The sequence below is a fragment of the Pituophis catenifer genome, unplaced genomic scaffold (assembly GCF_029215685.1).
Source record: "Pituophis catenifer annectens isolate HBS135680 unplaced genomic scaffold, rPitCat1.0.hap2 SCAF_13, whole genome shotgun sequence".
NCBI classification, from domain to species: Eukaryota; Metazoa; Chordata; class Lepidosauria; order Squamata; family Colubridae; genus Pituophis; species Pituophis catenifer.
Window position 1 is genome coordinate 24,399,657 of NW_027256893.1, and position 27,857 is coordinate 24,427,513.

Genomic DNA, 27,857 nt, shown 5'->3' on the forward strand with positions numbered 1-27,857 from the left:
CACAGATATGGCTCTCGTGCCACCTGTGGCACACATGCCATAGGTTTGCCATCACGGCCCTAGACATTCATCTCCCTCAACCTAGTCCCCTCTAATGCGCTAGTCCAAAGGTGTGTCCAACCTTGTCAACTTTAATACTTGTGGACTAATTCCTATGCTGGCTGGGGAATTCTGGCAGTTGAAGTCGAGTCTTAAAAGTTGACAAGGTTGGACAACCTGCACTGGACCAAAACGGTTCCACAACATCTGTCACCAGCATGGCAAGAAGAAGCAAATTGTCCATTATTCAATCTACAGTTTGGGCTACTTCTGCATACTCCTTATGTCAAAACCATCCTTCTTGAATTGATGTCCTCCAGATGTCTGGGATCAGCTTCAGTTACGTGAAGGATGGGAGGTACACATGGGGGGGGGGAGGGGGCAGCAGGCAGCCTAAGGCAAAGCAAAAGGCTAAGATGGGAGCGTCTAAATCCCCAAAACAGCTTTTTCTGTGGCAACCTGAAGAAGTGTGGACTTCAACTCCCATATTGGTTCAGGAATTCTGGGAACTGGAAGTTGCCAGTTAAGTGTCAGAGGAGCAATCTATAGAGCTGTGATTCTCCACCTTGGGAGATTGAAAATATGTGCACTTCAACTCCCAGCAAGGCTGGCTGGTGAATTCTGGGATTTGAAGTCCACATATCTTAAAGGTGCCCAGGCTGAGAAACACTGCTCTGAAGGGAAATTCTTCTTCTTGTTGTCCCCCTTCTCCTTCCCCAAGATGTCCCTGGCTTTGTAAAGACTCCTGGACCTTTCCAGGCTCACACCTACCTTCATCCAGGTTGCCAATCACTGCCTGCTTCTTCAAGAAATCGTTGCAAAGTTTCTTGTTCAGCCCAAAAGCCAGCATGTTATGAGTGAAAGTTCTGGTCAAGGAAAGTAAAGAGAAGTCAGAAGTCAGAACAAGCCAGAAATCTAACTTTGGGGGTTTGTTGATTCAATCCAGTTGAACAAAAGTCAAGGAACAAGAGGTACAAGCTTTGTGGGAGACGCTAAAGAAGCAATATTGGTCTGAATTGTTCAAGAACCTGACCAGGATTCCACATTTAAGTTGTGGAAGTCAAAAGGAAGTCATGGGATCCCAGATGTGGTGGATCGGCACAGCCTCCTTCTCTGCTTAAAGCAAGGATCAGCCATGGTCTCCAGCTCCATTTCTTCTGTCCTCAAAGCCTCCACAAAATTCACTCCTTCCCCAGGCAAAACAGAACATCAATTTTGATCCTGTCTCCCAGTGACCTCAGCCCATCACTACCCATGCCACTACTGGTGGCCCCTTTCATGAAAAAGGAGATGAAGATGATCAGAACTAAGTCAGCTGGGGAATCAGAACTTTGACCATACCTGTGCTATGAAGTTTGTGTATTCACTGGTCCCCAAAATAAATCCATAAAGTAGGCAGGGGTTAGATCTTACTAATTCACTCTTGGTTGGTGGCTTTGAGCCCTACCTGGTCTGAGCTGAAAGCAAAGCCACCCCCCACATTTACACATTGCGCATATTTATTTCAACACACAACTGGTTTGACTTTTATTAGAACAGGTGATTGAAGCCATCCGCTGCTCATTCTGGTGATCCAGAACACGTTTTTCCAGATACAGCCAATTCCCGTGATTGGGATTCTCAGAAGACCTTCAGAAGTCCAAAAAAGTAGAAGGCCAGCATAGACCCTCCGAGAATGCGCAATGCAAATGACACACTGCATTTGGTAGCCTGGATATGAGAAGGCATTAGGGACGCATAGATTTCCAGTAAGATTTATGGCAGGCATTTAAAAAATAATTATTGACTTAATAGAGAGAGGAGAGAGAGAGAGAGAGAGAGAGAGAGAGAGAGAGAGAGAGAGAGAGAGAGAGAAGAAACTGATCTTTGAAGGCGGAGAAAGTTCATCTTCTTTTTCTCACATTTGAAAACATGGCTGGTTTTGGTACTTACCCCAACTGTCCAAAGGTGATATTCTCATTAAAGCGGAGGCTATCGTTCCTTTCTTCTTGGGTCATGTGGCACCACTTCTCCCTGCAAACACAGGTGGGGATCATGAAACCAGGGTTCCTTGCGCAATCAATTGGCACATCATTTGTCCAAATTGGCAGGAATTGATGGGAGCAAGGTTGAAGGGCTTTCTCTTATTAGCTTATTATCAATTGTGGTAACCACTCGGGAGATGTTTCTCAGACCACCTCACAAGGTGGGTGGGTTGCCTGTTGCTGATTTCAGATTCTGTATTTGAGCTTGTGTCACTGTGGGAAGTCCAAAGATGGGTTTTAAACAAGTTTCCCTTGCATTTGTGGATAGCATCTATGGTCATTTAACTTCTTTGGAGTCCTCTTTCAAAAGCAAGCTCAACTTTACAAGTGGAGATGCTTCTCAAGGGCGTCATCTCAGTTGCCACCATAACGGTGATTAGTGTGACACACCCAGTCCTTACAAGTCATCTGTTGTGTGGTGAGCAGGAAAGGAGAAAGCCAAACACACAGCAAGGGGGGAAGAAATGAAGCGGAAAGGAGAAAGGTTTAAAAGGAAACCCCAAATCCCGACCTCTTAAGGTCCATTAAGCTCTACCTTCTGATAACCTGATCAAAATGTTAGCCTTAAATCTGAGCTCCCACCATCTAGAATTAAACATTCTGGAATTGGCCAAGTTCTTGCTGTTTCCACCAACCCTGAAAAAACTCAGGTCACCATTTCAGAGAAAGGAAAACCCAGATTCCCCCAAAGGAGACAGGAGAGGCCACAACAGAGACCAGATGGAAAGAGATACACCTCATCTTAAAAATCCAGCCTGCTGTTCTTAGAAATAAGTAAAAAAAAAAAAGTTCCCCAAGAGAGAGATAAAAACAATGCAGAGCTGAAGAGCCCTAGGCTGGTGGGAAAGTATGGAAGGCATGTGAACGGGCTAACACAACTGAGCTGCTGAATCAGTTTCTACAACCTCCTCCATCCTCCTCCATCTTCATGGAGGATGGAGGCAGCCTGGGACGACAACTCCCGGAATTCTTTGGGCCATGCTAGCTGGAATTCTGGGAATTTCAGCCTCTGCATTAAAAGAGCACGACAGACCAAATCTTTCCCATGCCAGATGAAGTAGATTCCTCCAAATTCCACTGAAGGTAAAGGAACATCAATATTTCAAACCCATATACCTTCTCTTCCAACATCCTACAGATTCAGGCATTTAAGGAGTTCATAACAAGGCCAGTTAACTTCATCATTTCCTTCTCTATATCCTCCTCTATACAACACACCTATAATATACGATGCTGAAACCCCGAAGCAGTATATTTCCTCTACTACTCGGTATCAATTTACCTATCTCTTTAATTCCCACCTTGCCTTCATCCGTGGCTAGAATTTCTACAAGCACTGCATTCCAAAGGTCAAATCAAGTCCAGAAAGAATAAATCTAGCTTAATTTAGGTTGTTGCTGGATTGGATTTTCAGTGTCTGCCCTTCCCTGCTAACATCCAACAATGTCAAGAGGTGGAAACATACTTAAAAAGGGAAATTATAAGGTGGATGAGGAAAAGTTGCTGAAATAAATAAGGGGATGCAAAATGAAGGGGGAAACTGGTTCTTTGACACAGAAAATAGAATCGGGTGGGGTGGGGAGAAGGCTGGGATCAGGATGGGTGTAGTTCTCGGTGATTGCCTCCAAAATTCACTTAACAACTATTTCACTTAGCAACATAAATTTTGGGCTCAGTTGTGGATGTAAGACAAGGACAACCTGTATTTCATTTCATTTGCAATCCCTTATCAGAGGAAAGACTCTTTCGTTTCATTTACGATGCTTGACCGTTATAGAAATCAGGACAAGGAAAGAAATCTTTTCTCTTGCATAATCATTTCCAATCCTTGCGCACCAATTACCTTTAATCCTATTCACTGTTTGCCAAACATTTGAAGTCCAAAATGCCCTGTTTGGGACAGGAAGCTGTGGCTGCACGTTCCAAGCGTGCTCTTCTCATCGTTCGGGGAGCGTTTTAAGCTCACCATATTCCTTCCTTTGATGTTAAACGCAAGGATCTTATGAGCAATTTTTCAAGCTCGGAATGATTTGAAATTAAAAAGCTTTTGCACGCCCCTTCCTGGGAGATGAACTGATCTCTGCTGGTCTTACAGAGAAGGGAGCTTCCCTAGACAATGAGGCTGTGGGTAATTTTTCCCGCTTTGGCCAGAAGAAGACCAGAGCAGCCAGGGCCTCCAGCACTTCAAGGCTTGATATAACCTCCTAGTCCCGATCTGGGCGACAGGAGGGCATGCAATGGAAACTGTGTGTGCAACACCCCCCCCAGGACAGTGATGGCAAACCTTTTGCACTTGGTGGGTCAAAAATTCAGACTCTGCTGGTGTATTTTACACACACACACACACACACACACACACACACATATATATACACAGACAAAAGAGCTCTCTCCAAAACCACTGCTCCAGAACTTCTGGAGATCATTCAAGAGTGCTTTGTTCTCACAGGGTCTCCAGAGGTTCCGAAAATCACGGAAGAACACTCGCAGAGTTTTTTGGAGGCCCCCAAAGTAGCACAAGAGCAAGACCCTCTTCCATGACTTCCAGAGGGTCCAGAGACTCGGTGTGTCACCCAAAATGGCATGGCGGCTCACCCTTCTCATAGGCTCACCATCACCGCTCTAGGAAGAAGAGCAAGCTGGCCTCGGGTGCAGGCAGGAAAAAACACCAGTAAGAGGGGAAACGCACAGTGTCGTCATCGGGGCAAGAGAGAACTTACTCAGAAGAGGAGATGTTTTAAGTCCAGACAGTTAACAAAGGAAGGGAAGGGGAGGGAGAGACAGAAGAGGCCAGCCAGTCACCCAAGGTGCTCAGAAGCCAAAAGAACGGAAGGAGGAGAAGGGGAAACCAAAACAAAACACTGAAACTTTGGAACTTCTTACAGACTAAAGCAGCAGCCACTTTCCAAAAACTTACCCCCGATTGCCGAGACACAAAAATGGCAAAACCGAATTAACCTAAACGTGACTCCTGAGCTATGATATCTAAGGGGATGGAAATGTTAAATGAAAATTCAGAAGACCATAAAACACTACTCAGCCCATTTAAAAAAAAAAAACTGTGGCCCATCACCTCTGGCAGGGAACGGGAAGATGGGTTCCTGTGTTTGAAGACAATCCAGAGGATTGTTTAAGGAAGGCCTTGTTGCCCATCGGTTTAGCGTGCAAAATTTCTTTCGTTTTAATCCTATCTCTGTCGCATTGCAGCTTTCCAAAGCAAGGCAAATTTTAGTCACGAGGCCAAAGATGTCCGCTTGAGAGGCCCCCAGGGCAGCCTTCATCTTCTGAACTTGGCTCTAGAAAAAGGGGCTGCCCGCAGGAATAAACCAGGCAGCCCCACCAGGCCAAAGAAAAGCAAATTTCAATAGAAATGGATTCAATCAATTAATGAATGAACAAGTTCTGCCGTCTAGCTGTGGCAGGCGATAGGATTTCTCATCCCCGCTGGCAGGAGGCAAATTTTTGGACTGGGGTAACCATTTAAGTGGGGAGGGGGGTGGGGGGGAAAGAAAGGGAAGAAAGTAAAGGTGGGAAGACACACCTCTTTTCCTCTTCCTCCCCAGTGTCCCCTCTGGAGTGGCAGCAGGAAGGGCCAAGAGAAGTCACATGGCAAGGACATGCAAGAAGGATGGATGGAAGAAAGAAAGAAAGAAAGAAAGGAAAGGACAGAAGAAATGAACCAAGGAAAAAAAGAACAGGATTACAGACATTGAGAGAGAAAGAGAGAGAGAGAGAGAAAGGGAGAGAGAGAAAGAGAGAGAGAGAATTAGTTTTTTCAACCCACCCACAAGACAGTACAAGAGTGAAGGTCCTTCCCACCAATCTCCCCCTTCTTTTGAGTGTTGGCAAAGAGGTGAGCTTGCTCCACGATCAGCCGAGCACTTCCTAATCCGAAGAAGAACATCCGAGAGCAGTTCGCCCACAAACGAACAGAAGGAGCCATCTTGAGAAAGGGGTATGGAGGCCAGAGAGATGTGGGAAACCTTCTCTCCAGCCAACCTTTCCTCCCCTCGCCCTCCTCCAGAGCCAGAGGGCCCCCCCACCCGAGAGATGCTTACCTGGTGGTGGGTGACCGTTTCCGCCTCTCGCAGTGGACGGCGTCGAAGAAAGCCGCATTCCAGAACCTTAGAGTGTGCCTACGAAACCGGGATGAAGACACTACAGTTGCTTTGGATAGTGAGATGGGTGGCTTATAAATGTAATGAATAAAAGAAAGACGGAGCATGGAGGCCGGTGCCAACGACAGCCGGGTTCTGTGTGGCTGTGCTGAGATGTTCCGAGGGCCACAGCCGTCTTTCTGTGGAGGCTGTGGAGATTGAGAAGGCCACTGTTGTGGCCTGTCGGCCACCGACCCCTCCAGCAGCTGAATCAGAGGAGGAGGGGGAGGAGGAGGCATGGGAGTGAGCATCAAGGCAACCTGAGAGCTCCGAGGGGGAAGAGGGAATGGAGCTGTCAGAGAGAGAGAGAGAGAGAGAGAGAGGCAGAGCCTGGGCCATCCGTCAGCCCTCAGATGGAGAGGTCTGGAGGTGGCTGATGAGGAAGAGGAACAACAGCTGGGTCCAGTGCCTGACACACGGATGCACAGAAGGCAGAGGAGAGGAGAGCGGTGGAAATCTATGGGCTGGTCCTTGGGACGGAAGAGCCACCACTGCTAGCAAAGCCTCACTCTAGCTCTGGGGATAAAAGGCAGGGGGCCGAGATGAATAGGTGTGGCAGACAATATTCTTCTCCCTGCCAGACAGACTTGTTAGCCTACTGTGAGAGAGAGAAACTTTTTCTCCTGGAGCTCCTAATAAAGGAATCTTTGAGTTAACTTCAGAGGGTTTGTCGTGTTTGGGGAGCTGGGTCAGAACAGGCATCTTCTCTGTCCTTACCAGATGGGCTGTTGCTTGAGGTGCATGTACAGGTAGATCTTCTCCCCATTTCTTTCTTCTTCCTCCTCGGGACTGTACAGGGAAACTGCAGAGAAAGGGACATTAAGACCATGGTGCTTTGGAGTAGGCACACCCCTTCCACCTTCATTGCCCTGCTTGAGAGATCCGGAGCTCCCACCAAGGACCACCAACCATCTGGGTGGATCTGCTTACCTGATTTCTGCATTCTCTCCCTGGGCTTCTCTTCGCCATCCCTAGAAGAAGAGCAGAGGTGGGATTCAGGCAAGTCCCCCTCTGCCACAGAAGGCTGAGCCAGGGCAGCCCATCCTTGGTGCCAATCCCTGCAAGGACCACGATCAACGGCTTCTAGGCAGTCGATTCCACAACCGCATCCAGCATTATGAAGTTTCTCCCTGACCCTCAGACAAAATCCCCTTTCCTGCCAGTTCCACCCCCTGATTTTATTCCTGCCTTTGGGAGTCTCAGAGGACACGCCATTCGTTCTTCCAGAATTTACAGTTTACAACGTGGCTGCATCCTTCGGGGTCTGCCCTAAATCTTCTCTTCCCCAGCAATGGAAGATGAGCGATGGGGACTCACTCGCTTTTCCTGGCCCCACTGGGACCCCTCAGTTTGCTTTCAAAACTCCCGAAAAACCCTTTCATGTTCTCCGTCTTGGCCGAGGTGTTTTTCAGCAGTCGTTCCGCAATGTCCTTCTTCTCGGCCAGCCAGCTGTTGGCAGACTTCAGGTAGGAATCGATGCTTCCCGTGGCTTTCTCTTTGCACTCTGGGGGGAGAGTTTGGGGCTTGCCTACACAAAGAGAAGAATGCCAAGGGGAAACAGTTTCGCAAAGTTGGCGACTTTAAGACTTCAACTCCCAGAATCTCCCAGTCAAAATAGGGAGTAACCCATCTCCAATCCTGTAAAGAGACCCACTTCTTTGCTTTTTAAAACAAGCCAAGTTATTAGTCCACATGGCAGCTTATAAATAAAGGGAGGCAGGATTCCTTTTCTTAATTTAAAAAAAAAACTTTTCTGGGAAGATCCATAGCTGCTGCTAGAGACAAACCACTCCTCTGATTCGGCTTTGGCTGCACTTACCAATATAATAGTAAGTAAAGCACATGGTCATCAGGTTTTTAGCAGGGCTGAAGTCATCCGTCTGGTAGCATCTACAAAGCCAAAGAGTTAAAAGTTGGTGAAAAGTGGTGGGGGGGCGCACACTCTAGGAACATGGCTCAAAAAAATGGTTTTCCTGCACTTTGCAAAGGGTTGGGTTGGAGAGCAGCATTTCTCAAGCTGGCTGGGGAATTCGAGGAGTTGAAGTCCACCCACCTTCAAGTTTGAGAAACGCTGGATTTGAGGGTCCCGGATCTTCCAAACCCCGTAATTCTAAGATTCTGTGCTTTGGGGAGGAGAAGGGCCCAGGGCCATTCCAAGGAATGCATTACAGAGCCAAAATGGAAGTGTGTGTGTGTGTGTGAGAGAGAGAGAGAGAGAGAGAGAGAAAGAGAGAGAGAGAGAGGGACAGAGAGAGAGAGAGAGAGAGAGAGAGACAGAGACAGAGACAGAGACAGAGACAGAGACAGAGACAGAGACAGAGACAGAGACAGAGACAGAGACAGAGAGAATGCTCAGAAGATCAGGGATTTAAGGAAATCTAGCCCAAAATATTTGGTGGATCTGGTTGGGTTAAAAGTCCACAGAATCAAGCTCTGTTAACACACACACACACACAAGATGCCTGGCATTACTCACTCAAACAGCACAACGGCAAAGGACTGCACCAGGCGATAGAAAGTCTGCTCGGACACACACTTGGAATTGCAGCGCTGTGAAGGAACCGACAAGGGACGGAATTAGGAATACCAAGATGGTAGTACTTTTCAATGGTGGGTCCACAGGGACGCTTAACAATCCTAAAAAGAAATTCTGAAGCAGGCTGGAATTGCATGAAGCCTGCCAGTGACAAGCCACGCACGGTCCCCGAGATCTACAGGATTCCAGATCTGATCCGCAAAGCGGTTTGATCCTAAATGCTTCCTTACCTGGGCGCTGACGTATCTGGCAAACCACTCTCTGCCTTTTGTGTTCTCGCCGCTGCACAGCTCCCCGAATCTGGCTTGTTCCTCTTGGTCAAACTCCTCTCTGAAATCACACACAATCACAGTCACATCTTGCACGCCTATAGATAGAAATATCTGCTTCCAGACTGCAGACCGACTGCCTGCCTGCCTGCCTGCCATCCATTGCTTCTTGTCCTGCCTTCAGATGTTTTGGAAAATAGGTTGACCTCCTCTTCTTTGTGGCTACCTCTATGAATTTGGGCTCCTGAAGCAGAAGGAACTGAGATTCCTACAGACCGACAACGAAGGTTTCTCTGCAAATGACCCTCTCCCATAGCCCAAGTTTCAAAGGCACCAGGTGGCCCACAAAATTTCATTCTTCCTTTCCTTAAAACATACGGGATGCCTGCAAGGTATCGCCAGGTAAACCCCTGTCCTCAGAAACCACAGGACCTGCCCTTTTCTATTGACTCAAACCAAAGAGATAATTGTGTGACTCCGGGTCCTGTTATCTGTCAAGGTAAATAAACAGGTTTCCCAAAGGCACCAGAACAGACAGGAAGTTGGCTGCAGATATTTATCCTCAGCCTCAATTCCATGAGTTTTTTTTTTTTTAAAAAAAACCCAGCTGCAAAAGGAGAGCTCCTGTCTGGCAAATTTTATTTATTACACTTATACGCTGATTTAGTTCCAAGGACTCCCTGCAGCTTGCAGCGGCATGCAATAAATCCAGGAAATTAAAACATCCGTAGCAATAGTAAGGTAGCATATACAAATAAGTTAACTCAGTGACAATGGAGCAAATAGTAAGCATGCATCATAGGCATAGGAGCATTAAGTGTCCTCCAGAACAAGGGGTCTCCAATCTCGGCAACATTAAGACTTGTGGACTTCAACTCCTAGAATTCCTCAGCCAGCTTTGCTGAGGAATTCTGGGAGTTGAAGTCCACAAGTCTTAAAGTTGCCGAGATTGGAGACCAGTGCTCCAGAACAACTCTCTATTCTGGAATAAAACCAGTGGATAAAAGGGCTTCCAAAGCGGTGTTTCTCAACCATGCCAACTTTAAGAGGAGTAGACTTCCAACTCCCAGAATTCCCCAGCCAGCACAGAATTCTGGGAGTTGAAGTCCACCCCTCTTAAAGTTGTCACGGTTGAGAAAAACACAGTTCTAGCAGGAGGCTGGCTGTTCCATAGGATCCTTGCCTTTATTACAGAAATATTAGCATCCCTGGGGTTTTGCCTTTTTCCTGAACTTGCCATGACGGTGGGGTTTCCAAGATATATTTTAATCATAATGGGTGCAGGGGCTATCCATGTTATACAGAAGACACGTTGAAGGTATTTTTCTCCAGCAAAGGAACGGAGAAGCCTCTGGACCTTGGCATCTGTCAAGTCTAGGTCTTTCCACCATGGAAAAGAAGGTGGACAGAAAAACTCTTGTTTGTTTCTGTTGTCCTTTAGAAGGATCTAGTTGGCTTGAAAAGTCTAACCAGAGTCCAGGCATAACCCCGTTCCAATGGGCTTGCAGAAACTGCTTGGCTTCCAAAATAATTGGCTAAAAACTGCAGATCTTTCAGTTAAGTTGCTTGAAATAAAATGAGGAATTAAATGACTTATCCAGGGAGACAGGAGAAGTGCACAGTGGAGAAATATTGCCTTAGGCTACCGGCTTTCTTATTCAATCAATTCTTTAACAATTCACATGAAAAGCTTTGCTCCAAAGCACTGCATCTTTCCCGCTTCTGCAGAGGGAGGGCAAACCCTCCGCTTTTGGTGGCATCCGAGTGCAAGCTGCACAGGGAATATTCTAGATAGCTCCAGAACCCAACCGGCCTCCGAGCAGGCAAGGAAGCCGAGCCAGCCTTCCTTCCCTCATCGCTCAGCTCCCATCACATTAATTCAGACCTGGGTGACTCAGAATGCAGCAAGCTTTGCTGAGATTCAGTGGGATTTTTTTAAATATCTGAGCCAAAAGTGGCCGGCAGGAGCTATGAAATCTGCCCTGCCATTGGCTCCCAAATCCTCAGGCAGGAAGTACCAGAAGTTAAATGACTGTGGAGATTCTCAGTCATCCAGGTCATAATTGTCCCAAAGGTGGGGGGAGGGGTTTTGCTTCAAAACCCCTCCCCCCACCTCAAGGACAATTTTTTTTTTCCCTCAAGGAAAAGTCCTTGAAGAAAAAAGGACCTTTGGGACTGTAGATATTCCTCGATTTACGACCACAATTTTTGTTGCTAAACCAAACATCTCTTAAGTGAATTTTGTCCCGTTTTACAAATTTTCATGCCATGGTTGTTAAGTGGATGTCGCTGCAGTTGTTATATTAGCACAGTTGTTAAGTGAATCTGCCTTCCCCGTTGACTCTGTTTGTCAAGAAGGTCGCAAAAGGGCATCACGTGACCCCGGGACACTGCAACCGTCATAAATATGAGTCAGTTGCCAAGCGTCTGAATTTGGAACCCGTGAACCTGGGGATACTGCAACGGTCATAAGTGTGAAAAACGGTTGTAAGTCGCTTTTTTTAGTGCCGTTGTAACTCTGAATGGTCACTCAATGAACTGTTGTAAGTTGAAGAGTAAGAAGTGAGTTAATGAGGATAACAATATATAGATATATATTAGGTCAATGATACGAGAATCTGGGTAAATTGTAAATTGTAAGCCATGAATTTGGTGAATGATGCACAAAAGATTTGTAACCAACCGACACGCTGTTTGCAACTGAAGATGGTTTTATGTATGTTTGTTTAAAAATAAAAAAAAACTTTTTTCAAAAAAAAAAAGAACTGTTGTACTTCAGAGGAGGAGGACTCAGCTTTGAGATCCTGTGCTACCCAAGGAGAAAGAGAAAAGAGGGTTGGGATGGATTTGGATGGAAGATGGATCCCGGAGAGATCAACTCGTATGCATCACCCGGGAGAGGAACAACCCAGAGGATTTTGAAAATGCTGCCTTTTCAAAATCCCCTGGGTTGTGTCATTTTTCTCTGTGCTCTTTTTTAAAAAATAAAAGCCAGATTTTCTGTCTTGCTCCTCTTCCAGCAAGCCTGCCCTGCTCCCTTTCGCTGGCGTTTCCTGAGACAATCATAAAAATGTTCTCCTTTCCCTTCACTTGTCAGATGGCACTGAATCTCCTGCCGGCACAGATGTGATCAAAACAAAGATCCGGCAGCTGGGATCACGTGGCTGGCGGCACGTGGTCCAGACACCAAGAGGCACCTCCACCGTGCTCGACCTGGCGGGAGGAAAATCTCCAGGCTGGCAATGCCATGCCCTCCAGGCAGGAGTGGGTTTAGGACTCCCCTCACCCCTCCGTCCCCCTTCCAGGGTCCCACGGGGGCTCCTGCAACACTCACCCACCGGTGAAGATCTTCTCCACATATTGGCTCACGAACTCCCGGTTTTCAGTCGCCACTTCCCCCCGAGCGGACTCCGTGCTGTGGTTGGATGAGTAGGACTCCGAGGAAGAACATCGGTGGTTGTTCCAGCTTGGGTGGGTGGGCGAGTCGGTCGTGTCATTCTCACTGTCGGCCGATTCGGTGGCATCGCTCTCCTCGGCCGCAGGGCCCGCCTCGCGGCAATCCAGCCCTGCGTGGCCGTTGGCGGTCGAGGGGCCGGTGGGGACCGACTCGGAGGTGTCCGTGGTGGATGGTTCAGAGTCAAAGTCAATGAGGTTTCCCACTGGAACATCAACCACCTCCATGGTTCTTGTGAAGGTGCCGGGATCAAGATAGTGAAGGTCTCAAATTCCCTTTTCAAGGAAGGCTGGAGGCCACCAGCAACAAGCCATGTTCTAGATCAAAACTCCTCTTTGGCCAGCATGCTTGAAGGCTCCTGAAAAAGAAGCAATTAATTGTGGTTAATCATTTAAACCCTATGGATATTTATGGGTGGTCCTTGACTTACGACAATTGAGCACCAAACTTCTGCTAAGCGAGACAGCCGTTAAGTGAATTTTGTCCTGTTTTACGACCTTTCTTGCCACAGTTATTAAGTGAATCACTACAGCTGTTAAGTCAGTAACGTGGTCGTTAAGGGAATCTGACTTCCCTGCTGGTCACAAAAGGGGATCACACGACTCCGGGATACCGCAACCATCATAAATGTGAGTCAGTTCTCAAGCATCCAAATGTAACCCATGTGACCAGAGGGGATGCTGAAATGGTCATAAGTGTGAAAAACAGTCATGTCGCTTTTTTCAGTGCTGTTCAAACTTGGAACGGTCACTAAACGAAGTGTTGGATGTCGAGGACTACCTGTACAGAGGTTCTTAAGGCAGAACTTGGCACCCAGGCCGGCATTCAGAGTTGCTGGCAATTGGAAACGTCGCCTGTTTGGAAAGCTTCCTTTCCAGTTCACATCCAACCACTTCCAAATCGGATCCCGGATCTGTTGGATACCAATCTACCCTCCCTGGCTGCAGGAGGGATAAGATCAAATGGAGCTTGAAATGAAGAAATGCTCCAGAAATTTTGGAGCACCCTGGACAGCTCCTGGAGTCTGTTCTTGGCAGCCTTGCTTCGAGTCTAGGGAAGCCTTTGGGGCCCATAAAAGGCAAGGGGTGGGAAGGGAAGGAAGCTCTTCAAGGACAGGAATCAAACTGGAGAAAGCTGGATTGGCCAACATTTTGCACTCAACCCTGATGGTCCTTTGGAAAGACAGATCCTGAAGCTGAAACTCCAATACTTTGGCCACCCAATGGGAAGAGAGGGCTCCTTGGAGAAGACCCTGAGGTTGGGAAAGATGGAAGGCAAAAGGAGAAGGAGGGGGCAGAGGATGAGAGGGTTCGATAGTTTCTAGGAGCCATGGTGGCCCAGTGGTTAGAGTATTGAAGTTAGAGTTAGTATTGAAGACTAACTCTGCCCACTGTCAGGAGTTCGATCCTGACCGGCTTAAGGTTGACTCAGCCTTCCATCCTTCCAAGGTGAGGACCCCGATTGTTGGGGGCAATATGTTGACTCTCTAAACCACTTTGAGAGGGCTGTGAAGCGGTATATAAGTCTAAGTGCTATTGTTATTGCTAGTGCCATCAACTCAATGGCCATGAATTTGGACAAACTCAATGGGACAGGGGAGGACAGGGGAGTTTGGCATGCTGTGGTCCATGGGGGTCACAAAGAGTCTGACACAACTTAGCATCTGAACAACAACAGCAAAATACAGTGCACACTTTGAGGCCACATAGCTGCCTACGCTCCCCTCCTCTTTCAAAGCTTGGCCACTTCCCCAGAGCCCCATCAAAAGCTGCCATGGAAAAGCCATTTTAAATTCCTAAAGACACCCTTAAAGACTCTTTGGGAGTGGGATTCTCCTCTCTGGTTGATCTTGTGGAACATTCGGCTTTGATTGTTTCAGGCCTGAGTTTCTTGTTTCATCTTTCTTTGCTCGCTTTCATCGCTTGGTCAGTCACCTCCTGCCCCTAATCTTTGGGACTGCCCTACATTTTTGCTCCTGTAAACAGACTCTGCAATCACTTCAATATCATGCTCAAAAGAAGCCAAGCTAGAAAGGGGCCGGGGCAGAGCCAAGAGAAGCCGAGAGCTCTCTTGGAAGCCAACAGCTGCAATTTAAGCCCCTCCACAACCTGTATTTAAAAGGCTGCTGGGCCCACCTCCTTTCTCACAATGGCACTTTTAAAAACAGGCCGTTATCACACTTCATGGAGGGGTGCAATTTGCCTGATTATGGTGTTAAAACCCGCAGGCCCATCTGTGCCCTCCACCAGACAAAGAACAGCAGAGTGTCACGCAATTCAGGCAGTGCCAACCGACTGGCATGGGCAAATAAGGAGGCAACCAGCAACTCTGTCCACAGCCAGCTGGCTGAGTCCTGACAGGCAAGGGAAGCTTTTCCAAGAGAACTGGGGTGTTGAAAAGCAAGTCAAGACAGTGGCTGGAACAGTGCTATCCAAAATCTATTTTTATCTGCCAACAAGGGGGAAAAAAGGCAGAAATGAATACGGTCACTTGATCGGTTCCATCTCCATTTGAGGTCCCTGCCCACCCACCCCCCCCACATGACAAAAACACATTTTTAGGAAAAGCAACAGAGTGGGGAGTCAACCATACCACAGGAATAGAAATGGGGCCACCACCAAGAAGGTCTATTTTTTTGTGATTCTGCCCGATGTTCATCCCTAATATAGTGGCTGGATTCCCACCACACACTGACCCACCAACTTCCCAGACCCATTTTAGGCTTTTGTGTGTGATGTGAATCCATCCAGAAAGCACAACATGGAACAGGATTGAGTGAGGTACATAAAGGCCTCAAATGACCCCAGTTCCCAGCTGCTCAATTCCATCCTCTCCTTTGGAAGTGAACTCCCATTTCTCTATGGAGATGCTCAGTCCTCCAGGTCATGGCTGTCCCAAAGGTGCTTTTTCAAAAGGCAACTGGACTTTGTTTTTTCTTGAAGCTGTTTCGCTTCTCATCCAAGAAGCTTCTTCAGTTCTGACTGAGTGGTGGAAGATGAAAGGATTTGTATTTTTGTATATTTGCATTCAAGGATCTGTACTCCTTGCAGACAGCTGGTCATTTGCATTCGCCCTGAGAGCCGTTGAGGCCACTTGGAGGTTTATCAGTGCCCTCAGGGTCACCTGAATAGTGCAAATAGGTGTGCAACTTCTTGGCACTGCTGAAAAGACTTGTGTTGTAAACAGGAGATAGGAGCCCATTTTTACTCGTGGATTTGCCACTGACATCTCTTTCTCCATCCCCAGCCCACCCCGGTCTCTGTCTGGCACCAGCACCCACATGCAGCCTCCCGCTCTGCTCGGTGCTTTGGGGAGCTGAATGGGCTCACTTCTCAAGCTGAAAGCATATATTATTTTCCCAGCTGGACTCTGCCCTCTCCCCAGCTGAGCAGCCCCACAACTCCTCCTTCTTTGCACCGGACCCCTCACCGTAAATAATTATCCCCTTTCAAGGAAGGGAAGGATGATGCAGCACCAGCTGCTTGTGCCGAATCAACCTGTTCTTTGCTCCTGACAGGAAGGAGGATGAGCTGTCCCAGCCCCCCACCCCCACCCCCCGCCCCGCCCCCCACAGCCTGCAAACTGCAGACCTGGAAAGCTGCAGAGTTCATTCAGGGCCTTTGTCAGGCAGGAGAAACTAAGCATCTCACAAACGCAGCTCTCCCCAAGAGTCCTCTTTGCAAATGCCCCCCCACACACACACACACACAGACATACACATTCCGTGCCCCGTGGATTGGGAAATCTGGAAAGGGCATTCAGTTCAGAGTGGGGATCGATCCTGCAATTCTGGAGTTTAAGTTCCAGAGAAGTGGGGTGTCACGAACGCAGAGGAAGTCAGCCTTCCCCTCTCATTAAACCTGACAGAATTGCTCCCAAAGGGACAACAGAACAAGCATTTGCAAGAAATTAAGGATAATAAATAAGGGAGGGAGGGAGGAGAGACAAGAGAAAGGAAGGCAAGAAGGCAGCCAGGAAAGAAGGCAGGCAGGCAGGAAGGGACAAGATAAAAGGAAGCTGAGAGAAGGAAGGAAGGAAGGAAGGAAGGAAGGAAGGAAGGAAGGAAGGAAGGAAGGAAGGAAGGAAGGAAGGAAGGAAGGAAGGAAGGAAAAAATTAAAATAAAAGCAGATATGCCTTTGGTCCAAAGTTTACAAAAATCCTTCATCTTCATGGAGGCATCCTCACTTTTTCATCTCTTGAAACCCCAACCCACCTACAAGACATGCCCTGTTTTATTTCTTCAGTTGACAAAACTGGATTTCAAACCCATAAAGAATCCAACAGACAGATAATGGCAAGAACGGTAAAGAAAAGTTACCCCGTTCCGTTTAATCCATGGTCCATAATAACAGCAACCCCCCCCCTCCAACACAGCCTTCAGATCCCTGGCACAGAGCAAAGGCTCAACCCCTCCACCAAAACCACCCGGTTCCCCCCTTGCCCTCCAAGGCTGTTCTACAAGGTCGTGGGACACAACGTTACCTGCTCCTGGGCTGGCCTTCAAATCTAGATGAGCTACGGATGCGAGCAGGAGGAGAAACTCATGCTGACCCAGAGCAGCTTGGAGGGGGGAGGATTCCTACACAACCTGCTGAGCAATTCAGCCCTCGTTTCCATTTGCTGCTTGGTGCGTGGTGCGCATCGCCAGCCTCCCAAGCCTCGTTCCAAGGGAGACCCAGAGATACACCGAGCCACAGCCCCGAGCCCCCATCCCCAAGCCTCAGGGACAGGCTGAGAGCCAGCCAGCCATGCCAGGGAAATCCCCATGATGGAGTAAACATGAAGATGGTCAGTTCACACCATGGAGTTTTCTTAAGACCTGGGATTGTGGTCCCAAGGAGATCCTTAGAGACCTATTGGCCACAAAGAAAACACCACAATTCTGAGAAGTGCTGAGGGCTTCTACACCAAAGCGCTCTTCCCAGCTGGAAAGGTAGGAGTCATCTCCACCTGAGATCCAGGTATGGTCATCTGCTCCAACCTCCACACCCCTGGTGGCTGAGAACGGAGCAGACCTCAGGGTGAGAAGTGCAGGAGCCGGACTTACCCACAAGCCCCAGTGGGGAGATCCGGAGCCAGACAGCCGGCTTGGGCACCTCTGGATAGAAAGCAAGCAGGAAAGCAGTACAGCTGGAGAGAGAGAGAAAGTCTCCCGGTGCTCAACTTCACACCAGAGAAACAACGAAGTGCAGATGATGATCCCAACACAAACACGTCTCGTCTCTCCTCTCCCAGTTAACCTGCTGAAACCACGTCAGAGAAGGGTGGGGGGGAAATCTCCCTGTGACTCACGCTCAATGACATTTGAGAGAGAGAGAGAGAGAGAGAGAGAGAGAGAATCAGCCCAGCAGAGGCAGAAGGAAAATCTTATCAGGATTTAGCAGAGTGGTTCCTTCTTCCGTGTGAAATGCCAAACTGGGGTAGAAGGGGAAGGCATCCACCGCAAGCGACGTCTCAACGGTTGACCTTGGACGGACCGCAGCGGAAAGACCTGGTGCAAGATTAACGAGGAGCCCCAGACGAAACAAAAGAGTTTAATCTCAAGCCCCCAAACTGGAAGCCCAGAGGGAGCTGCTGGCACAGGCGAAGCAAGTCTCTGCGTCAAAGTTGTGCAGTGAATGCTTCCCTGGAAAATTCTACGTATCATGTCGAAGGAGCATCTATCTTGGCTTGTTGCAATCCAGGATGCAGACATCTCTGCATCACGGGCAGGCGATGAGTTTGCTCTCCCAAAGATCACAAAAACCATATTCCCCTGCAAGGCTGACGTACTGTGCAGGTCTACTCAGCGGATATGAAGCTTGAAGTGGAGTAGGAAGCCTTTTGAGATATGACTGAATGCTAATTACACACACATACACACATACAGAGTGCATGGAAGAGCAACCAAGACGATTAGGGGACTGGAGGCTAAAGGGTATGATGAACGGTTGTGGGAACTGGGAATGTATCATCCAACCAAGAGAAGGACTATAGATGACATGATAGAAATCTTCCAATATTTGAGGGGCTGTCAAAGAGAAGAGGGGGTCCACCTGTTCTCCAAAGCACCCAAGGGAAGGATAAGAAGCTATGGATGGAAACTAATCAAGGAGAGAATTAAGGAGAAATTTGTTGACAGTGAGAACAATTAATCAGTAGAGGGGCTTGCCTTCAGAAATTGCAGATGTTTCATCACTGGAGGTTTTCAAGAAGAGACTGGACTACCATTTCTCCCGAATGGTATAGGGTCTCCTGCTTGGGCAGGAGGTTGGACTAGAAGACCTTCAAGGTCCCCTCCAACTCTGTTATTCTGCCATTTTATTCCCAACAGAGCCCAAATATGCTCCCACCCCTCAGTCCCAAAGTGGATTCCTCAAAGCACAGGGCATCTTTCGGCTCTGCCTTGAAGCCAAAGGCTTGAACAGAAACCGAGATTGTCGCGGAAAGACAGGTTTCAAAAGATCTGCGTGGGATAGTAGCACGCCGGGGCAGCTGGCAGCCCTTTGAAATCCATTTCGCTTTAGGCAGAGCTGGCAGATTCAATTCAGGCAAAGCCGCGGCCTCCTCGCTCCCACTTTAGCACTTGAAAATGAGCAACGTTTTGTTCCTCGCCGTCTGAGCGAGCGGAGCCAGGTGGACAGGCCACTCGTGGTCTCCAGCACAGCTTGAGACGGCCACCCCCGCAGGAGGCTGCCTGCGCTGACGGCTGTCGCCCCTTCACAGTGCAAGGGCCCTCCAGCCCTGGGGTTCTGTCGAGTCCTTCACCCCAGCATATTCTAGGAACAGACGAGAGGCTTTTCGTTCTGTTGTGCATTTTGGTAGCTGCAGGCTGTATACTTCTCCCCTTCCAAGGGTGTCATCTCGATTCTTGATCAGAAACTCCCGATAAATGCAAACCTATAACGTTGGCTAACCATTGCCTCACTCCTTTTCTTGGGGAGACCCTTGAAATTCCGCCCCCACCCCCACCCCGATTCCTGGATGTTGGACAGCAATGCCTGGCAAGCTAGCAAATGTCCTCGAAGTCAGGATGCTATCTCCGCTGCTCCTTTCTCCAAAAAATGAGAGAAATCTGGCTCAATCACACCCATATGTAGTGTGTGATGATGTTTTGCTGTCAGTTCTCTGCATTCATCACTTTTGGGCTTCCTTTGGGAAATCAGCGAAATAGCGGTGGTAGGAGGAAGAAAGCGAAGGAAGCAACTGCCAGTTCTCTCCCTCTGTTGCTCCACCAGCTTTCTAAGCCAGTAAAAATAATTACTTGCAACGAGGCAGGAAATGAACAGCCAGCCAGTCGGGCTCTAACTTCATTTCAGCCGGGCCTGATGAAAGCTAACCCAACTCTTATTCATCCTGTCTTGGACAGACCCGAATTTTGGGTTGCTTCCAGCTTGGAAGCATGTTTTTTTCTTCATTCAGAAGGCAGGGCCTAGGCCAGGAGCCAGCAACTATGGCCCTTTTACAACCTGTGGACGTCAGCTCCCAGAATTCTGCAAGCAGAGGACTTGGGGAGCATCTCAATCAATCAGAATAGATGTCGTGGTTCGTCAGCAGCCCGCGGAGCTAGCAGCTGAGTTGGACAGTGAGGAGGCTGGGGAGGAACATGGGCCAGTCCTGGAGTCCGGGGAAGGCCCGGACAAGGGCTCTGCGTTGGAGGCAGAGATGGGGCCAGGGCCATCAGGGAGTTATGCACAGACTCCGGAGCCTCCAGAGTCGGACAGCAGGGAGGCAGAGGAACAGGAAGAGTGCGCGCATGCGCAGAGCTGCCAGAAGGCAAGAGCAGTTAAAACAAAAGGGACAACTTTAATATCCTGGCACTTTAAAGATTAACTTTTTATTAGCTAATGATGCTGCACTTGGCCAGGCTACAGGTTGCCAGTTTCTGAATGAAAGCCGCTGGGCTAGAGCTGAGTCACTTGTCCATCAAAGTCCCTTCTTAGCTGAATCCCTTTTGACACCTGTCACAAGACCATCCCACATTCCTGTGGTACCTGAGCTCCTTGGGCAGGTGTGAGCCGCAAAGCACGTGGTTTCTCCAGAAGGGCAAGGCAAGGCAAGGCAAGGCTCGCACAAGGATAAGCTGTCAAGCATTAAATATTTCTTCGCCAGCTCACCGGAGACTTTCGCAAGCTCCATTCAGGCATGACCATGTCCCCAGCTAAGAAAAATGGGCGATAGAATTGTTTCCCCTTTGCATCTCCTCGGATGAGGAACTACAGCAGGTGAGACTAAAGTGGTTTTTGCTGAACTGCCCTGAACTGAATTTTGGTTTTCCAAGAACTTGACTGTTGCAAAAAAAAAAAAAAAAAGCCTGTAAAATTGGCCGCAATCCACTGGTGATTCACTTAACAACCAGCACGACTGGCTCAATTTATGACCGTAATTCCAGGCTCAATTCCAGTCTTAAACCGAGGATTTCTCAAACTACCAATCAAAGCGGTTCGACAAGTTTCCAAATTGCTCAGCGCTCCGCCAGGAACATTGAGACCTGGCTAAGCTTGCTAACACACCTTTGCAACCGCACAACCGTGGCTGGACTTGGCTGCCCTTCCAATTTTTGTCCCAATGCTCTTTTTCCGGGCACCCCACCCTTTCCTCCTCCTCTGCCTGAGGAGGCGGACGATAAGAGCTTTCCAAAGAGCTTAATTCCGTTATCGCTGCCAGTGGAGGAACCTCTGCTTTAAAGAGCTTTTCTTTGACCTCTTAGCCCCGGAAAGCCACAGCCGAGAGGTTCCAGCCCTCCCGCTGTTTCAGAAAGGACGAGCAAGGAGGTTGTCAGGGGGTCTGACTAGCATCCCTGCCACTGGTGGAAATGTTGGCCTGGTAACTGAATTACCCAATGGTTACACAACACACAATTGCAGCCTGCCACTGTGTTTTTTTCCCTTTTCGCTGGGGAAGAGGCGCTTGGCACAGGCTTGGAGAAAACGGGGGCAGCGCACAGGGCGCCCGAGGGCAGAGTTAAAAGGCGGAATAAGCCACCGCACTGAAAGCAGCAGGGCGGGCTCCTAGGTTCCCAGTGTGTGTGTGTGTGTGTGTGTGTGTGTGTGTGTGTGTGTGTGTGTGTGTGTGTTGTCAGCTTTCTGGCCTCCTGAAACTGCCGCTTTGCTCTGTGCAGGAAAAAGCATTTCACGGGGAAAAGCTAAGAAAAGGAGGATGCTTGAGCTCTTCCTTCTTCCAGCATCATTTGCCAAATTAAAGATCCGGCTGCTTTAATTAAGTGACATCACCAGTGGTCTCTGGTTGAGGATGACGCAAATGGCCAGTGCGCCAGTCCATTCGCATTGCAAATGCTTCTTTGAATTTCCGATTTTAGGGATTCGGAAAAGCCAATTCTAGCAAGAGAAGAGATCTGGCAGTTGTGTAACTTATTCTTAAAATAGCACAACCTTGCTTTTGGTGACACGCATCACAGCTTCGTGCTCTGGGCTGCTCAGGGCCTTTTGGTTTATCCATGACATGATTTCCTTTGGCTATTGCCAATTGGAGGACATTCTGAAATTAGAGATGCTATCGAGTTGCGTTCATGGCATCAAGCATTAAAAGACAGTTCAGTTTTGCTTTGAAAAGGGTTCAGTTCTCCTCACATGTGTCCGTTCCGTGCATTTAATCACCCCGGACAGAGGACAACTCAAATAAACTGCAATTCTTCCCCATCACTTCCAGCTTTGAAAATTACCTAATTATGTTTGTTAATAAGAATGGGTTTATTTTATTGAGTTGTTCAATTTATACAGTGTAAGTCCTTGACTTACAACAGATCACTGAGTGAGTGTTCAAAGTTACGACACTGAAAAAAATGACTTATAACTGTGTTTCACACTTACGACCATTGCAGCATCCCCATGGTCACGTGATCAAAATTCAGACACTTGGCAACTGATTCATATTTATGACGGTTGCAGTGTCCCGGGGTGATGTGATCCCCTTTGCGACCTTCTGATGAGCAAACTCAATGGGGAAGCCAGATTCACTTAACAACCAAGGTCCTAACTTATCAACCGCATTGATTCACTTAACAACCATGGCAAGAAATGTCATAAAATGAGGCAAAACTCACTTAACAAATGTCACACTTAACATAAATGTTGGGCTCAGTTGTGGTCATCAGTAAATTCTGACCATGTGAATGTTGTAACGGTCATGTGAAAATAAAAAGTCACTTTTTTTCAATGCTGTTGTAACTTCACACTAAATGAATGTCACTCTGTCACTAAATGAGCTGTTGTAAGTTGAGGACTGCCTGTACTAAACTTGCTTGTGTGAACACAGTCGAGAGGGCAAGAATATCCACAAGAAGCTGAACTGATGGCCCTGCCCTTCCCGAGATCACTTAGAAATGGTTTCATTCTGGGAAGCTGTGAAATTTTTGAAAAAAAAGTATCGGCATTTCCTTGTTGGGGAAAGGCAGGGACTGTATTGCTTCACGCTTCAACCCACAACCCTTAGCAACGCACCAGAACTCTTCCAGCAAAATCACACATTTTGTCCCCTGTTTTTTCTCAGCCGTGCTCAGCCTGCAGTTGTGACTGAGCCCAACCGATTCGGTTCCAAAACTACACAGGTTTTGTGGTACATCCCTTTCACCTCTGGAGGCCAAAAAGTAAACCAAGAATCCAGCTTGTTGACTTTCTTAAAATGCTGCACTGTGTATTTTACAACTTCCCTCTTCTGCAAATAGGTGGAGGTTAATAAAAAGTCGCTCTCCAGGAGGAATGAGCAAGAGGAGGAAAGCAATTGTCTCATTTGATCTCTGTGAAACTGACCGGATTTAATGATTAAAAAAAAAGCACCCTTAAACCATGTTGGTCAAATAGGGACACTGCCTTTCTGAAGAGGAGCGTGATCTCTTTGTAAGACCTCAACCACAAGTCCAAGCGTTCAGCGGCTGCGGATTTGGCACAGGTAGGATCTGAGTAACATGTGTGAAACTCACAGCTACATGAGGTTGTGAAAGTCTTTACAAGTGGAAGTCACAAGACCTGGGTTAGAGGTTAGATTCCATCAACCAGAAAGGAATGGGTTGTATCTTCTTCCCCTTAAATATGGTGGGGAGGGATTGACCTGAGCTTTGCTGATTTTTTTTCTCAAGACAGGGCTGAAAATGAGACAAAGCTGCAAAGATTCACAGACAGGGGAAAGTGGTGCACAAAATGGCACAGCTGGATAATATATCAAAGAAGTTAAAAGCATATCTGCAGAGAGAAGGAAGAATAGCTTAGAGGAAAGTCTCCAGATGTACCAACTGGCCCTGCAGAGTAGGACCTCTTCCAAAGCAGGCCCGGAAAGAAATTCCAAGCAGCTGTTTGTCACCTCCCCCAGCTGTTCAAGAGAGTCACAAATCCCTTCCTTGGCAGGCAGGAACCCGTTCGGCTAGAGGGTCTTGCCAACAAAAACTCCTTCCAAGCTTTAAAAGTTTGCATGCTGGTGCACAAACTTTCCACTTGCTTAGTAAATCTCCTAGTGGTCCCCTTTCTAAGTCTTCTGAGCTTTTCAAGCACAGCCAAGGCTGGCTAAGTGCTGCCACCTAGCTGGATGCCCTGAAAAATGACATCTATTGAAAAAAAAAACGCTCCTACACAGTAACACTGCCTTCACCACCATTCTTACCAGAAATTAGAAGAACTGAAGAAGTTTATTGGATGAGAAATGAAACCTTTTCAAGATAAAAAAAAAAAAAGCAAGAAAGTCCAGCTGCCTTTTGAAAAAGCACATTTGGGACAACCATGACCTGGATGATTGGGAAGCTCCACAGACATTTACCAGAAATTAAACAATATTTTACTGCATTGTTTTGCACCAATCCAGGCTGCCTGTTAGAACAGGGGTCTCCAACCTTGGCCACTTTAAGACTTGTGGGCTTCAACTCCCAGAATTCCTCAGCCAGGTCTTAAAGCGGCCAAGGTTGGAGACCCTGCCTTAGAACATCAAGGGGGAAATTGAGAAGATTCACCCAGCTGAGCCAGCCAGTCCACAAGATCCTAGATCTGGGAAGCCGAGCTCTGAATCAAGGCTGCCCAGCCAATGCCATTCGCCCTGCTTGGCTACAAGTTGCAAAAGGCAAACGTCGCCACCCCCAGGAAATCCCTCCTCCCTCCTCCCTCCCTCCCCCACCTCTGGATCTCACCTGGAGCTCGGCTGCTTGTCCAAGCCGAGCCAGCAAACCAGGGTTTGTTGCAAAGGTCTCGCCAACTTTTCCTTTTCGTTAGCAGGAAGCCGCTCCTGCCGCCTCCGATCAGCTGGCAGTTTTGATGCCCTTTTTCAAGACAGCCCCAAAATAAAAATAAAAATGGGCGTGTGGGTGTGTCTGTGGAACCTATTACAGCCCTGCCCGGATCTTGGCCGGGAGTCGCAGCGTTCAAAGCAAAGGCCGGCCAAGCCAAAGAGCCTGCAGGGAAAGGTGACCGCGTCATGCCGGGGCGCCTGCCCGGAGGTTGCATGCCTGGCCGGCTGCGCTGCATCCACCCGAGCTTCGCTGGGACCGGGCAAGGCACGCCAAGCCAAGCGGGGCCACCGCTTGCCCGGGTCTCGCTCAGCTGGGCTGCAGCCTCCCGAAGCCGGAACGGGCCGGCTTTAGCGCTCAGCCCATGGCCAGGAGCTGGAGAAGGGCTGGCAAGGGGGGCAGGCGGAAAGGCAGCCACGCCGAGAGGAGGGGGCTCCGCGCCGACCCTCCCGCCCCGCCCCGCCCCGCTCCCCACTTGGCCCGGAGATGCCCGCTTCCCCGCCCCCGGGGCCAGGCAAAGCGCTCTGCACGTGCCCAGGGGCGCCCTGCCTGCCGGGCACCGGCCCCACGCCGCCCCTACCTCGGCCGCCGCCTCCTCCAGCTGCTGCCAGCGGAGCCAACAGGGCGCAGAGGCGGAGCCGCGGGCGGACGGGGGGGGGTGTGTGGAAGCTCCGCAGCTGCCACGTGGGGCGGCCGGAGGAGGAGGAGGAGGAGGAGGAGGTGGGGAAGCCCGGGAGAGCCGGACGCGCAGCTGCGGCCAACATCTGGAGCGAGCGCGCGCGGGGCTGCAGCTCCGCGGGGGGAGCCTTGCTGGAAATGAGCCCCTGCCCCCTCCCCCTCCGCCAGTCGGGGGGAGGCCAGGGCGGCACATCCCGGCCAGCCTTGGCTTGCTCCGGCCGTGGGAAGGCGGCTGCTGGGGGGAGTTGGTGGTGTCACGCGTGGGGGGACGCGCGTGGCGTGGAAATGCCCGCCAAAGGCCGAGAACTGGGCGCGTCACAGAGGGAAGGAACGGGGGGAAATCTGTGCCGGAGGTTGGAGCTTCCAGGGGGATTTTTATAAAGCGGTCCGGGAGGCCAGAAAACCAAATCTAGACTGAGTCAAGGTACTTTTGAACCGATGCTGGGGAGGGGGAGGGGAGGGGGCCTTGTACCAACGCCAGAACATTTGGGGTCCTAGCAGCACCCGGGGATGGAAAGAATTCAGGGGAGTTGAAGTGCAGACCCCTTAAAAGCTGCCAAGGTTGAGCAACGTCAGGGCAGTTGTGGCCCAGGACCCGAGTTGCAAATTCGCAGCATGTTTTTGTTGTTGTTGTTATCGTGATCTGAGACTGGAAAAGCAAGTTGTAAAACCGGAGCGCTCTCCTCCAGGGCAGCAGCTGGGAGAGGGGAAAACCACTGGGGGAGCTCCTGGATGGAGGCCAGGACGGCCGCAACATTTCGGAAATGGAAGAGAAGGGGGGGAGGACAGGAGGGAGGGAGGAAGGAAGGAAGGAAGAAGGGGAGGAGAGGAGGGAGAGGAGGGAGAGGAAGGAAGGAAGAAGGGGAAGAGGAGGGAGAGAGGAAGGAAAGAAGGAAGGGATGGAGGAGGGAGAGAGGAAGGAAGGAAGGAAAGAAGGAAGGAAGGAAGGAAGAAGGGGAAGAGAGGAGGGAGGAGGGAGAGAGGAAGGAAAGAAGGAAGGGATGGAGGAGGGAGAGAGGAAGAGGAGGAGGGAGAGGAAGGAAGGGATGGAGGAGGGAGGGAGAGAGGAAGGAAGGAAGAAGGGGAGGGGAGGAGGGAGGGAGGGAAGGAAAGGGAAAGGGACTGTTGACATTCCTGTTTTAGCTCCTGACAAGCAGGCAGGCCAATCCGTACCACATCCACATCCATAAGGTCAAACTGCATCGTACAGGGTGGGCCACAGATGCCCCCTGGTTTGGGGAATGCCAGCAGGCCAGAGCCAGCATTCATGGCCAACAGCTGCAGTGGCAGGAAATGCTCCCTGCTTTGAGAAGAGCTTCCTCAGGCCCAGCGAAAACTGCCCGCCATGCTTCATGCATGCTCTTGGGAGGAGGGGAGGGGGGGCACCCAGAAAGTGACCCATCAAGAACGAAAGTGCCCTCGCAGCCTAAATACTAGCCTCATTCCCCCTCCAGCTCTCTCTCTCGTATTTAATGAACCCCCTCCTGATTTTTTTTTTTTTAAAAACCCTTTCTATTTTATGAACTAGTCCAGATAGGCAACCCCAATCAGACCAGTGAAGGCAGGAGCAGCTTTTGTTCTCCGTGGCAAAGCTTTTTTTGTAAAATTGAGAAGTGGGGGAGGGAAGGCGTAGTCCCCACCCCAACAAAGGAAGGCCCAAAAAGCCGCTTTGGGAGAAACAATGGAGCTGCTTCTATCCATGCATTTATGCACAGCGCCTAGAGAAGCAGCCTCTTCCAAGAGACAAGTTTTCTGGAGCTATTTTCCAATAGGAGTTTTAGGAGCTGGCTTTAAATACCTGAAAATAAAAAAGGTTGGCCGCAAGTTTGCTGAAGCGACTGACTGGGCACAGCTAAGGGGCCCTGAAAATGGAGCTGAGGAAGGCTGCAAATGCCAGCCTCAGAAGTGGGGGGGGGGAGCTTGAATTACCACCACTGGCCATGAGCCCTATAGCAGCATCAGTCTGTTCCACCTCCTCCTGGCCCCGGCCAGTCCCACACAATGGCCCCGCTGGGGGTCCCTGGTACAAAAAAAAGCCACCTGGGAATGTACAAGGGAGAAGTGAGAGCGAGGTGGCTGCCCCCTCTTTCTGGGATGGAAGAGGGGGAACCCTCCGGACCCATAGCGGGAATTCTGAGGCTTCTGCTGGAAGGGAGCATTGCTGGTGTCATTGTGGGCTCTGGAGGGGTGCGTGCCACACTTTCCTGCCTGACCAGTTTGTGGAGCCAGCGGTATGAAAAGAACCGAACCTGAAACCTTGAGAAAAGCAGAGTTCCAGTCTTTGGCCAAACTGCAGGAACTGGCTCACCCCTCCCACATCTGCCAGCCCCAAGAAGGAAGCTATAAACACTACCGGTGTCCCTTCCGCCTGTTATTAGCCGGCTTCCCAAACAGCGTCTGCAACACTCGGCATTTGGAAAGACACATTAAAGAAGTCAGTGACTTCTAGGGCAGAAGATCTGTGGCCCTTCCAATGATTTGGACTTTGGCCCCA

General features: G+C 49.3%; 1 protein-coding gene across 3 annotated transcripts in view; it reads right to left on the minus strand.

The window, feature by feature from the left end:
• The window catches only part of KIAA0513 (KIAA0513 ortholog), a 28,019-nt gene extending 3,358 nt beyond the window's left edge, over positions 1-24,661 (minus strand). Inside the window, exons 1-12 of one of the 3 annotated variants that reach the window (XM_070953003.1) lie at positions 24,590-24,661; positions 12,360-12,837; positions 8,987-9,086; positions 8,697-8,770; positions 8,040-8,110; positions 7,538-7,748; positions 7,151-7,191; positions 6,938-7,022; positions 6,122-6,199; positions 5,605-5,634; positions 1,972-2,052; positions 811-905 (exon numbers count right to left, since the gene is read on the minus strand). In XM_070953003.1, coding sequence (XP_070809104.1) covers positions 811-905; positions 1,972-2,052; positions 5,605-5,634; positions 6,122-6,199; positions 6,938-7,022; positions 7,151-7,191; positions 7,538-7,748; positions 8,040-8,110; positions 8,697-8,770; positions 8,987-9,086; positions 12,360-12,706 — 1,213 coding nt within the window. In that variant the 5' untranslated portion in view covers positions 12,707-12,837; positions 24,590-24,661. Of the gene's footprint in view, positions 1-810; positions 906-1,971; positions 2,053-5,604; positions 5,635-6,121; positions 6,200-6,937; positions 7,023-7,150; positions 7,192-7,537; positions 7,749-8,039; positions 8,111-8,696; positions 8,771-8,986; positions 9,087-12,359; positions 12,838-17,527; positions 17,691-24,589 lie in introns of those variants that run through there. The other 2 variants (XM_070953002.1, XM_070953004.1) reach the window with 2 other exon arrangements.
• Between the last annotated feature and the right edge of the window lie 3,196 nt (positions 24,662-27,857).